Source organism: Hemitrygon akajei, chromosome 29 (assembly GCF_048418815.1).
Source record: "Hemitrygon akajei chromosome 29, sHemAka1.3, whole genome shotgun sequence".
Classification (NCBI taxonomy): Eukaryota; Metazoa; Chordata; class Chondrichthyes; order Myliobatiformes; family Dasyatidae; genus Hemitrygon; species Hemitrygon akajei.
In genome coordinates, this window is record NC_133152.1 from 42,688,583 (window position 1) to 42,702,873 (window position 14,291).

Below are 14,291 nucleotides of genomic sequence, written 5' to 3' on the forward strand. Positions count from 1 at the left end.
TCCACCATTTTGGAAGTAAGTTTACTGTTCTTCTCCGCTAGGTTGGAGCAGAAAATTTTGAGATGTTGAACACAGCGTTCTAAATCTTCAGAGGATAGGTCGATGCGAGATAAATGTTCAGCATGGTCACCCACTCTGGCATTAATCTGATCCAATTTTGATTCCAGCTGATTGATAGAAGTTCTAAATTCAGTTTTAATATCCGTTAAAGTATCTTGTCAATGTTGTTCCAAAATAGCGAGAATCTCAGCCGACAGAGCCGTGGAAGTTTCTTTTTTCCTGATTTTAGTACCTTTTGTAGCCATTATTAGATGTATTCGCAGGCAAATAAAAGAAAACCAATAAAATAACAAACTAAGGTTTAAAAAGGGAGACATATAGTGCAAAGATAGGAAATATAACGGAGCAAAAGTTTGAAGCGACTAAACAATCGCCATCTTACCAGAAGTCTCTCTATGACTTTATGATTTCAAGTCTTTGCTGCTTCTCATGGAGTATGTATTTATATTACTACTTCAGTAACATAACTGGGTGTTCTCCAGAAATGCATTCCCCCCCCCCCCCACCCCCAGATGAATCATAATACTGTTGGGAGTTTCCACAGCATGGAATGCTTGGCTACAGGTAAAAAGAGTTAGGGGAGTCTCTACTGCATTTGTAGACCAAAAGTGTTTGGCCTTTATTACTATTATGGTGATCCAAGTTTCAACTCAAATTGAGGAGGCAAAACGCACTGGTAGACTGCATTGTTGCAAATAATTAGCATTAAATTTGGACAGCCAATTTGGCCTATAATTACTCTTCACTAAAGAACATAACACAATTAAGCTAATGATGCCACAGGAAAGATATCAAAAAGATTAAAAGAATACAGAGAAAACTTGAGGTTCTGAGTTATAGGGAAAGGTCAACTAAGTTAGGACTTTATTCCCTGGAGCGTGGAGAATGAGGGGAGATTTGATGGAGGTATATAAAACTACAAGGGGTATAGATAGGGTAAATGCAAGCAAGCCTTTTCCAGAGGTAGGGTGAAACTAAAACTAAAGTTAATAGCTTAAGGTGAAAGACAAAGGGCCATCTGAGGAGAGACTTTGTTACTGAGGGTGGCACGAGTGCGGACAAGCTGCCAGCACAGGTGGTGAATGCAGCTTTGACTGCAACACTGAAGAGAAATTTGAATATGTAAATGGATGGGAAGGGCATGGAGAGCTGTGGTCCAGGCAGGATAACAGTTCTGTGTGGACTAGATGAGCTGAATGGCCTGTTACTGTGCTGTAATGCTCTAATGTTCTGTTCCTCAGATGAACATTAAACAGAACATACGGTATAGCCACATGACAAGAAATGCTATACTGTATTCCACCGTTCTGTGAACTGTAAGGCTTCTCCTGAATTACTTATAGCACTTGTTATTTTTCTCTTCAATTTTTATATTCTCCTAATGGTGAAATTATTTTCCACTCTATTTTAATTTATAATCCGTCTGCAATCTTCAATTTAAGAATCAGAGTACTTCAGCACAGAAACATGTCCTTCAGCTCATCTAGTCCATGCCCACTGTTTTTCTGCCTAGTCCCATCTACCTGCACCTTGATCTTAGCCCTCCACTCTCATCTCATCCATGTTTCTATTCAAACTTATCTTAAATATTGCAGTTGAACCCACACCCACCATTTCTGCTGGCAGTTCATTCCACACATACACCACCCTTTGAGTGAAGAAGTTCCCCGGGGACCTTCCCCCTTCAAGTGAAACAGTTCATCTTTCACCCTAAATTCATGACATCTAGTTCCAGTCTCACCAAACCCGAAGGGAAAAAGCTCACATGTATTTACCTTATAGAACCCTTTGCCGAAGCCATCAGGAGGGATGGGGGCATGAGGGGTGACGCTGCCAGGCAGCGGAGGGACCCAAGTCAAAACCTCCCTGTACATGGACAACGTCACCGTCTTCTACTCTGATCCAAGGTCAGTTCGCAGGCTGATCAGCATCTGCGAACAGTTCAAGCAGGCGTCGGGGGCCAGGGTCAACCGCACGAAGAGCGAAGCCATGCTCTTCGGCAACTGGCCCAACCGATCCAGCGTCCCCTTCACCATCAGGTCTGATCACGTGAGGGTGTTGGAGTTCTGGTTCGGAGGGGCCGAGACGTGCAACAAGAACTGGCAGGAGCGGACTGCCAATGTCAAACAGAAACTGGGGCTGTGAGGAGGGCACTCCCTATCGATAGCAGGCAAGAACCTGGTCATCAGGTGTGAGGTGCTGTCAGGGCTGCTGTACTTGGCACAGGTGTGGCCAGTCCCCCGCTCCTTCAGCTCAGAAATCACCCAAGCCGTCTTCAGATTCGTCTGGGGATCCAAGATGGAGCGGGTCAGATGGACCACCATGCACAAGTCCCTGGACAAGGGGGGCAAAAACGTCCCCAATGTCGCCCTCACCCTGATGGCTAGCTTCGTGTGTGGCTGCATCAGGTTGTGTGTGGATCCCAGGTATGTGGGCACCAAGTACCACTATGTGCCCAGGTTCTACCTGTTGCCCTGGCTACGAAGGATGGGTCTGGCCCCTTTCCCGCACAACACCCCCGTCAGCTGGTCGTTGTCACCATACCTGTCCTTCGTAGAGAAGTTCTTTCAGGTCAATGCCTTTGACCACAGGGCCATCAGGCAGTGGTCAGCACGTAAGGTCCTGCAGGCACTGCAGGAGAAGGATGTGATGGACACAGTGGGATGATTCCCTGAGCAGACCGTTCAGTTCATCTGGCAAAATGCCTCATCGCCAGACCTCACCAACAGGCACCACGACCTCGCCTGGCTGGCGGTGAGAGGGGCCCTCCCAGTCCGATCCCTCCTGTATGCCCGGAACATCGTCTCCACACCCCTCTGCCCACAGGAGGACTGCAGTGAGGAGGAGTCGGTGACCCACCTCTTTGCACACCGTGGGTTCGCGGAGAAAGTGTGGAGGAGGATGGAAGGGACAGTGTCGAGGTTCATCCCCAGCAGCTGCATGACAGAGGACTCTCTGATGTTCAGGCTGTTCCCGGGGATGCACACCGAAACCAACATCTGGTACTGCTGGCAGATCAACTACTCAGTCAAAGACGCCAGCACACGGAGATGTCCGTGGGGGAATGCTGCCGACAGGCACATTCTCGGCTGCAGGAGTACGTGCTAAGGGACGCACTCAAACTTGGTGCAGCCACCTCCAGGGCCTGGTGGGGAAGGACCATGGTCTAGAGTTCTTCTCCTGCGGGAGTTGAGGGGTAGGGGGTTTGGGGGTATACCCCCTGAATGTAAATATGAAAGAACAGAGTGCCACGTGGGTGGCCAAAATGTTGAAAATATAAAGACAGTAATGGAAACAACTGTAAAGAATTGAAAGTCATTGAATGGTTTATTGTATATAATTTTATTTTTGAATAAAGTATATTTTGTTTAATAAAAAAAATCTATACCCTTAGATTTTGCATACCTGAGATCTCCCCTAATTCTCCAGTGCTCCAGGGAATAAAGTCCAAACCCATTCAATTTTTCCCTATAATTCTGGTCCAGCAACATTCTTGTAAATTTTCTCTGCACTCTTTTAAGCTTAGTTATGTATTTTCTGTAGGCAGAAGACCATAATACTCCAAATTTGGCCTCAATGCCTTCTGCAACTTCAACATCTCAACTCCCGTACTCAACTGTCTGATTTATTTCAAGGAAATTATTGATCTGTATTCCAGTTCCCTTTGTTCTACCGCTCATCTCAGTGCCCTGTCTCACTGTGCATGTTCTAACCTGGTTTGTTCTCCTGAAGTGCAACACAGCACATTCATCTGAATTAAATTCCATCTGCCATTTTTTCCAGCTGGTCCAAATCACACTGCAAGCTTTGATAGCTTTTCTCACTATTCACTACACCCCACCTTAGACTTCCTTATAACTAAAATCTCAGGCATGTCTCAATGCCCTTTCTATAATATGACAAGCAAAACAATGCAGAGTTAATAAATCTGGTTATACTGTTACAAATTTATCAAACCTTGTTTCTCCAATTCTGGCATTCTGTATATCTTAACTTTTGCAATTATGAATACATGGGAGGAGATTCATTTAAGAAAGTAGTTACATGGATCCAAAAAAAAAGCAAAACATAACCATGTAATAAAAGGTCTTTTTTATTCACATGAATGGTACAAAAAAAAGCACTTTCACAGAAACCACTTGTACTATCACAGTTGTCAAATGCTAACACTGAACAGAGGAGACTTCAGGCAGTTGGTCAACAACTAATCCACACAACAGTGATCTACACAATCTTTCCATAGCCTCTGGGATGGGAGATAACAACAGGCCACTCTCTGCACTGACAGCTGCAAACATGAATATACAACTGCTTCAGAAGTGAATTGGGAAAAGACAGCATGATAACTGTTACAATAACTGGCTTAATTCAGAGGACATATGCTATGGGATGGGTGCAGCTGGTAAGAATGTTTAAAAGAAAAAAGTTGATTCAGCCATGGCTTAACACAACTTGATCCAAAGCAGCACTAAAACATCCTTTTCAAGTCCAGGTTTACTGACAATCCAATTATTGGGACCTTCAAAGTAAATAGTAAATGGATCAGAGAATGCCCTACAAATTGCCATTTGTTGTAGCCTTTTATCTATTACTCTTGAATTTACTGGTCAGAGAAAAATATGCTCAGTAGGGGAAAATGCTGAACTCACTCATCCAGTGCCAGGGTTCCAGCACCTACCTCAACAGTTTCCAGTCACAGTTCCCTCCACCACAATTTTCACTAATCACTGGCTGAGATCAAAATGCAGAAGAGAGAAGAAAACCATACCTTCATTAGAACCTATGCTGTAGTAAGCTCAGAAATGGAACTGACTGCATTTGTTTCCAACATGAATGCAAGTGACTAACTTGGGAATCTGAACCATTGCAATATACATCACTTCTATTAAAGCACCGCTGGGGTCGGATCAGAATCCACCTTTGGACCAACCTGCCAAAACAGGGAGGGCTTGGGACCATGGAGAGGACCACAGATTGGGATGGTCAAGGGGAGAGTGGAGGGAGGCATTAGTGAGAGCATCACCATCCATCACCGTCATAATGCAAGATGACCCATGCAAGCACATACACACAGATAATGTGGTGTACCAGTGAGCAGTAGGCTGCAAGTCAATTTAGAAGATGTAACCCCCACACTGAAGATATTTTTCCGAAGTGGTCTGCTTTTGAAAAACATAAGCATTGTCCCTTTACCACACTGCAAATCCTGCAACAGTGTTGATTAGTTCCATTGTTCATCAGTAGCATCTGATCAGACTCAGTCTTCACTCTCAATACATTTGCACTTTTTGTATGAACCATAATGGTTAAGTTGCTAGGTGACATCTAGACTCTGGACTAATTATCTCCAGACAAGACTTCAGTTACACCTAAGGAATTTAAATAAGAAGAAACAAAATCCAAGTTTAAATAATGGTGAGCGTGAGACTACCATATCTGCATAGGACAAGTTATCTGCCTTACTTAGCTGGCCTTGCATGCACATGGTCCAAGCAGTATGAGAGAAAGAAAGAGAAATTGCCTTTCATAGAAACATAGAAAATAGGTGCAGTAGGCCATTCGGCCCTTCAAGCCTGCACCGCCATTCAGTATGATCACGGCTGATCATCCAACTCAGAACCCTGTACCTGCTTTCTCTCCATACTCCCTGATCCCTTTAGCCACAAGGGTCATATCTAACTTCCTCTTAAATATAGCCAATGAACCAGCCTCAACTGTTTCCTGTGGCAGAGAATTCCACAGATTCATAACTCTCTGTGTGAAGAAGTTTTTCCTCATCTCGGTCCTAAAAGGCTTCCCCTTTATCCTTAAACTGTGACCCCTCGTTCTGGACTTCCCCAACATCGGAAACAATCTTCCTGCATCTAGCCTGTCCAATCCCTTTAGAATTTTATACATTTCAGTAAGATCCCCCCTCAATCTTCTAAATTCCAGGGAGTATAAGCTTAGTCGATCCAGTCTTTCTTCATATGCAAGTCCTGCCATCCAAGGAAATCAATTTGGTGAACCTTCTCTGTACTCCCTCTATAGCAAGAATGTCCTTCCTCAGATTAAGGGACCAAAACTGTACACAATATTCTAGGTGTGGTCTCACCAAGGCCTTGTACAACTACAGTAGAACCTCCCTGCTCCTGTACTCAAATCCTTTCAACTCATGAGAGAGCATAGGCCACCAACTTTTTTGTTGTTGATGTTTCTGTAGCAGGCAATTTCATTTTTGATGAGGTCAAGCTGCCCAGCATGGATGGAAAGCGTACACGGGAGCCAGCTGGATTCGAACTCAGGACCTTCCACCCCAAAGTCCAGGGCTGACGCCACTACACCACCAGCCAGCTTAGCAGTATGACTGACACTTCATTTTCTTCAAATCTTCCCCATAGACAAGCTTAGGTGCAGTTAGGTATACTGGACTTGCTAGTGACGATGCCATCTTATAAATTAGTTTAAAAAAAGCCTGGCACCAACTCTGCAATTATTGGGATTCTGACAACAGAATTGTTTTAAATTTCAGATTAATATTGCTAGCCGACCAACATAAAATTCAGGTCTTCTAATACTACCAACTTCCCGCTGCTTTAAATTTTTAATTTCACGATGTGCTTAAGAAATGAAGGACAATGAGCAGAATGGGGCATCCATACAAACCATTATAGGCTGAGCACCTCTTACCCGAGATGCTTGAAGCTGGAAATATTTGTATCTATACAGAGATGTCTTGGAGATAGGACCAAAGTGAATAGAAAATGCATTTCCATTACATATATAGTTTATACATATATCCTGAAGGTAGCTTTATCTAATATATTAATAACTTTGTGTGTGAAACTTTGAACCATCAGAAAGGTAAACTATCACTACCTCGACCACTCAGGTGGACAGTCAATGGCTGCTTGGCATTGCCATCATTCCCGACTCTGAATTTATGTGTTACTGATAAGCAGTCTTTGTTTTACACTTGTTCCTCACACACATGTACTTACAGTAAGATTTATTACATTAACATTAATATAATGAAAATATAACCTGTACACTTCTCAGAACTGTCTAGCACGCAGAGACATGCGCATTGCCTGGGAACCTTCCTAGTGTCTTGTGGAACGTTATATTTGTTGTATCACTTCAGTGCTCAAAAAAAGATTTTGGATTTCAGAGGTTTTCAGATAAAGGTGCTCAATGTGTATCATCTCAGTATATACACTGTAGTTTGCAAAAAGCTGAGAAACAATATATAAATCAAACACTAGAGCCTTTTTATGACAGAAAAAAATGAAGGTTTAACTGAAGGTTATAAACTGCTGCAGCTTTGTTCCTGAACTGCAGAAGCACAATTATCTCATTAACAATCAATTTCTTCATATTTAAATATATAATTAAATAGAAACTGAAGACAGCAGAAAATTTCTGTAGTTGCTCATGGTAAACAAAGTTTATATGAGTTGTCCATCCCAATATCCCCCTGAATATCCTCCCTTGTTTTCCTGGATGTTTGCAAAGAAAAAGAATTTCAGGATATATATTGTATACATTTCTCTGACATTAAATCTATTGATATTCAATTCGCTAAGCAGCAAAACACAAGTCAAGAAATGAGGACCAGCAATTAAAGCCAAATTTCTAGCTCATGGATTTTGGCTGACTGGATATCTTCTCTGTTTTAACTACACTCACTGGTTTGTCATCAACCAAAAACACTGCACTTCTGAGGGTCCCTCAATACAGAAATCATTATCTTTAACATGACTAAACTAACTGGCATATGGAGGCACTAGGAACCAAATGTCAGCTCAATAAATGGAGGCACAAATATGTTTTATTTGTTTATATTAATCATCAAGACAATCAAATAGGAGTGTTTAATGAAGGCAGCAAGAACATCAAATTAAATCATCTGTACTAGCTGTATAACTTGTAAATGCAGAGGATGAGATCAGATTTCCAGCCTTTGTTCAGCAACAATTCCCCATCTACTGAAGCAGGCTGCCAGAGGAGCTTTATTCCTCTCACCGTTCCCACTAATCCACTGAGATTACAGGCACCAAACAATGGATTTCACATGATCAGGAACTACAGTTTGGGATAGATTAGAGTCTCTAACCCATCCTTTCCCAGCAAAAGGACACATAACATCCAACAATCAAACTCCCAAACCTCATCTACTCAATACTTTAAACCCATTCGAAAGCGGGAGATTATGCAAATACTTAAAAGGTGACTGTAACACTCCATTTGGCACCTAGCACAACAATGATCATTTGTTTGCACTATGCAACACTACCTGGAACTGGACTCCATAATTTTTTTAAAAATATGAATGTAAACATGAATTAACTAACACTGCAAATGGAATCAAAGTCAGTTCCAGGAGTTACCTAGTTCTTCTACATCCGCAGCACTCCACACTGATTTTTTGCTGGTTAGGGTGATAACAAAAGCACCATTCTAAACTTAAATGCATTTTTTTGTAATTCAATTAATTCTATAGAATGGTTTTTTACAACTACGGAACTTCCCTCAAAATACACTATCCTTGAAGTTGTTTTCATAATGTTTTGGTAATAGAGGGCCATGAACAACAATGCAGGGCCATGAAAATTATTAAACAACCCTTCGATAACTTTAATGATGCAGCAAGAATTTAACAACAAATTCAGACTTGTCCAACCCAACACTAGATGGGTTTTCACAACAGACGGCATTCTGGTATCTTGAATATGTTAGAATAAGGGCTGAATGAAAGCAAAGTGGTTAGTGAAATGTCTTACAGCACCAGCTGTAAAATCGATTCCTGTTGCTGTCCGTAAGAAGCTTGTACATTTTCCCCATGATTACATGAGTTTCCCCTGGGAGCTCCAGTTTCCTCCCACATTTCAGACATATGGATTAGGATTAGTAAACTATGCTAGCACTAGAAGCACGGTGACACTTGCAAGCTGCCCCCAGCACATCCTTTATTTATTTACTGAGATACAGTGAGGAATAGGCCTTTCTGGACCTTTAAGCCACACTGCCCAGCAACCCACCTATTTAACCCTAGCCTAATCACAGGACCATTTACAATGACCTACCAACCAGTACGTCTTTGGACGCAGTCATGAGGAGAACGCCCAAACCTCTTACAAGCAGCGACTGGATTTGAACCTGAGTTGCTGGGACTGTAAAGTGTTGTGCTAGCTACTACACTCCCGTGCCACGTCTCAGATAGTGTTGATCATTGATACAACTGGGGCATTTCACTGTATGTTTTGATGTACATGTGAAAAATGTAACTAATCTTTAAGTGCACAGCACAGCCAGTAGAGCTGTTGCCTCAGAGTTCAATCCTGACCTCTGGTCTTGTCTGTGAAGCTTGGGTGTTCTCCCCAAGACCACAGCAGTCTCCCCATCCCACCTCTAACCAATATACTCTAGTTTGCTCCAATATCACAGAGTGCAGGTTGGCAGATTGACTGGCCACTGTAAATTGTTTGGTTGCGTGGTTGACTACAGGCAGCAATGAAGGAATATAACAAGGAAAATTATTGGGGAATGGCATTGCTCTGTGAACCAGAATCAAGTTTAATATCACTGGCGTATGTAGCAAAATTTGTTGTTCTGCAGCAGCAGTACATTGCAATACATAATAATAATGACTATAAATTTACACACACACACACACACACACACGCCTTTCTACATTCTCATCATGAGAGATGGAAATAGGCAAGGCTGGCCAACAGGAGCTCTGGTGAAGCTATACAGTGGATACCATGGATTACAGAAACATTGATCATGTCCAATCATACCATTGACTTCAGACAATAGAGACAGGAGATCATCAAAGGCTTATACTCAACTGGGAGCTAAGGGCCCAAGAAGAAGACTAACATATATGTGTAAGTAGTTTTAAAATAGGGGAAATGCTTGTGCTATTAGCATTAAACATTCCATTTACAGGAATTACCCCTGACACTTCCCCCAATCAGTGCTACACTGCTGAATCAACACTTTCAAACCAGCTTCAAGTCAATAAAATATTTTTTTCCAGTCTTCAGCTACATTTGAGTTAAAAAGTATTCAACAATGAATGTACATTTTCACTTCATGAAGTTGAAGTAGACAGCTACTGAATCACCCTTTATTCTTATACAGTCTGCCCTCCTTATCCGCAGGGGATTGGTTCTGGGATCCCCCACAGATACCAAAAAACGCGGATGCTCAAGTCCCTTATATAAAATGGCATAGTATTTGCATATAACCTACACACATCCTCCCGTATACTTTAAATCATCCCTAGGTTACTTATAATACCTAATACAATGTAAATGCTATGTAAAGAGTTGTTATACTGTATTGTTTATGACAAGAAATAATGACAAGAAAAAAGTCTATACATGTTCAGTACAGACGCAACCATTGTAGCTCTTCTGGGAACGCTGATGCTGCCTCAGCAACAGCCGATCCTGATTCTTCTATGATCTTTAAGTTCTTCAGGTTGTAGCACTTTACATAGCTAGCCAGCCATCCCTTACTAGCCTTAAACTCCTTCCTCTCGCTCACAACACAAGTAGCCAACAATGCTCAGCTTCCGGGTTTTCACGATCCACGGTTGGTTGACGTTTCCTAATGCTAACTGAGACACATTCCAATCTGGTTTAGTGATTCTAGTCAATGTGAATTTTCCAACAGTCACCTTCATCTTTCCTCTATCGATTCATCATTATCCAGAAGCTATAACTGGTCAGGATAAGGAGGTACCTGTTTACAACAATGACAAGGAGATGTTTCCGTACTCACTGGTTGTGAACCTTTAGAATTATCCAAACGCTGTGGATGCTCAAGTTTGAATTCTGTTTGCTTTAAAAAAAATCAAGGAAAATCAGGAAATTGGACTGTTAAGTGATATAGAGGTCAAAAATTAGATGGAAGGGGTGGGCGTTTATGCATTGAATCATTACAACACTAATTGTCATATGATTTCCCCATCCCACCTTTCACTATTGATCTTCAAAATGTTTGCTCTTATAAAATCTTCCCAATTTTGTTTTGGAAATCACAATCAAATCTGCATCATCCACACATTGAAGTAGGGCATGAATTGCAAAATTCAATCTACTCAAAGCTCTTCTCAGACATAAAATCAAAACTGAACAACGGCCAATCCACCCAATTTTGCCACACCCAAGCCAATCACTATAAATATTACATTCCAAATTATGCAACTGACCTGATGGAATCTGAAAACTTCGAAGGGGATTCAAATGAGGGGAAAATATTACATTGATGTAGAAGTTTACAGACAAATTGTAGAGCTTTCCAAACTGAAAATGCACTGATTGAATACTGAACAGAATATCCCACTGGTCTTCATTAAAAGTGGACCCTGAAATGTTCTACATACACCTGAAAAGATGGCTAGTTGTTAATTTAACAATTCATTCAAACCACTAACACTTTCAGCCTACTTTTCCAAGCTTGTTTTCAGGACTTGAAGTTACAAACCTACGTCACAGCTGACAGATTTCATACTGCTGTGAATTGGTTTTATAACTTCCACTAAGGTCAGCCATCACAAGCAAAGCCTTTATATACACTTCCATAAAACACAAATGGTGGGTGAACTTATTGATCTTTCAGAGGAGGTGGGGAAAACAGACAAACAATTTACATACTGCATTTTTAATCATTTTCTCACATTCTGGAGTAAACTCAATTCAGTTGGTCAAAGCAACTAAAAATTCACACTTAACTCTCCATCTCCACTGTCCAGGTGTTCAGTTTTATCTTCACTTTTCACTCTCATCCCCTCCCCATGCTCATTAGAGTAACATGGCAGTCCCAAACTCAGTAGCTTGCTAACACACCATCTAGACTCGAACATTAAGATTTATGCTTGCTTGTGAGAAGTACTAAACAGATGCAGAACAGAATTCCAAAATAACTCAACGAGCCTCTCACAGAGGGGCCTAAAGAAATCAAACTTTAATCTTATTCAATCAAACTACTAAAACAAAAATATTATTGTTTTCTAGAAGTATTATGAAGAAAATGACAGGCTCTGCAAGATGGAAGTAACACTGGATGCACTCATTCATTTGATTTGTCTCTTTCTTCAAGATTATTTAATGTCATTTCCTGTACACAAATGTAAGGAGAACAAAATTATTGTTACTCTGAATCCGATGCAGCAAAAAAAAGATAAAGAACACAATAAAAAAGACTATACATATATCATAAAGTGATGGTAGGTAGGCATACAGTGACTGATGCAGAATAATAAAGTAATGAAGTTAATAAGTGGAGGGCACTGATCAGCCTTAGTGCTTGGGGAAAGTACCTGTTATTGAGTCTGGTGGCCCTGATGGGAGTGGGACAAACAGTCCAGGAGCAGGGTGTGTGAAGCTACCTCATGATGTTACTGCTGCTTTTCTTACAGCGCTTTGTACTTTGGCATCTTTCCTTTAGCTTAGTGTAGCTATTTTTGGCTATGGTCTCCATCTGTTACAGTCTGTCACCCTATCAAGGACTCTTCAACTCATGTTCTCAATATTTATTGCTCATTTATCTCTTCCTTTTGTATTTGCAGTTTGTTGTCTTTTGCACATTGGTTGTTTGTCCACCCTGTTGGGTGCAGTCTTTCACTCATTCTGCTATGTTTCTCGGAGTTACTGGATATGCCAGCAAGAAAACTAATCTCAGCACTATATATATGGTGACATATACCAGCAAACTCTAATGAAGATTACTCTTTCCAAAATATATGAATTTAAGATTTCTTCTAGCACTCATGCCACTTTGGGGCAGACCGAGGCATTTTACAATCAAAGTAACAAAAGTCCAGAAACAATGTAGAAAATCCAGTAACCAAACTGTTGTTAATAACCTTCCACAAATAGCAAAGTGATAACAACTTAAGTTTTTCTCACAACACAGAGACTAAATATTGGCTAGGTTAGTTAGTGTTTAAGTGCCATGGATTTTTTTTTTGCATCCACTTCAAAACAATCACCAAAATTTAACATCTCTTCTGAAAGGAAACAGTGCAGCAGCCTGGAGCATCACCACGATAGTTGTGCCCTAGTCCCAGAATCAGACAAAAAGACAATTACAACCAAAGCAGCCAATGGATTAGATGTTGAAAGATCAAAAGAAAAACAGCTGTACATTCCTGCATGAAAAATTAGTACAAAGGAAAACAACCATTCCTGACTGCAAAAGGAGAAAGGGTTTACCTAGCAAAGTAGCAATAAAAGCCTACAATGAGAAGTCATCTTCATTCATTTCCTTCCTGGAGGCCAACTTGCAATGTGGGGAGAAGGCGGGAAGGAGAAATGAGGTAAGATGGGGGCGGAGAATTGGGAGGGAGAGAGGGAGGTAAAAGACTAGTGAATGAGGAAGGTGAGGGAGAGAACAAGGTAATGGGGAGAGGGGGTGGAGGTCTCAGCACCGGGATGAGGCGAGGTCACGGGCGTTGTGCGGACGAAGTTGAAGAGGACAGCGACCATCTCCACCCTCCCCCACCGCCGCCTGCAGCCCCGCTCTCCTTGTCAGTCGCCGGGTCTCCGCTTACCTGGTCACGGCTCTGTAGAGCAGCGCGCCGGTGGCACAGAGTCCGAGCCCGCCGGCAGCGGCGACAGGAGGGACGGAGGCGAACACACCGACCAGCGTCTCCATCGCTCGTGAATAATGGAACCCACGCGCTTGCTCACCCGCGCTGCGTCAGCGCGGGCGCCTTGCGCCGGAGGGCCTGCGTCATCACGTCCTTCACCGCCCCCCTCCCCGGACTACTGTCAATCAACCGCTTGCTCGGACAGCCCGGGGAGAGAGTTGGGGGGCAACCACTTCGCGGATGCGAGGTTCTGACGCTCTGCCCACAGATACCGTCTATCCCTCCAAAGTGTTTTATTTTTATTTCAGGTTACTGTAGATCAGGAGACACCAGAAACGGCAAATGCTGGAATCCGCAACGATAAACTCGATTAGCTCAGTGGGCATGCAGAAACAGAATCAGGTTTAATACGTCGGTATATGTCGTGAAAATCTGTGGTCTTTGTGTTGGCAGTACAGTGCAAAACATAATAATTGAAATAGGTGAATTACAGTAAGTATATATATTTAATAGTTAAATATGTAGTGCAAAATAGAAGTTAAAAAGTAGTGAGGTAGTGTCAATGCCCATTCAGAAATCGGATGGCAGCTGAAGTCTAATTGGCGTTTATTTGTTATATGCATAGGTGTAAGGAAAATTTTGCAGC

General features: G+C 42.0%; 1 protein-coding gene across 2 annotated transcripts in view; it reads right to left on the reverse strand.

Annotated features, from left to right (window-relative positions):
• Window positions 1–13,763, reverse strand: part of tmem201 (transmembrane protein 201) — a 185,878-nt gene extending 172,115 nt beyond the window's left edge. For both annotated transcript variants that reach the window (XM_073032260.1, XM_073032259.1), the window contains exon 1: window positions 13,607–13,763. In XM_073032260.1, coding sequence (XP_072888361.1) covers window positions 13,607–13,710 — 104 coding nt within the window. In that variant the 5' untranslated portion in view covers window positions 13,711–13,763. The remainder of the gene's footprint in view (window positions 1–13,606) is intronic.
• Between the last annotated feature and the right edge of the window lie 528 nt (window positions 13,764–14,291).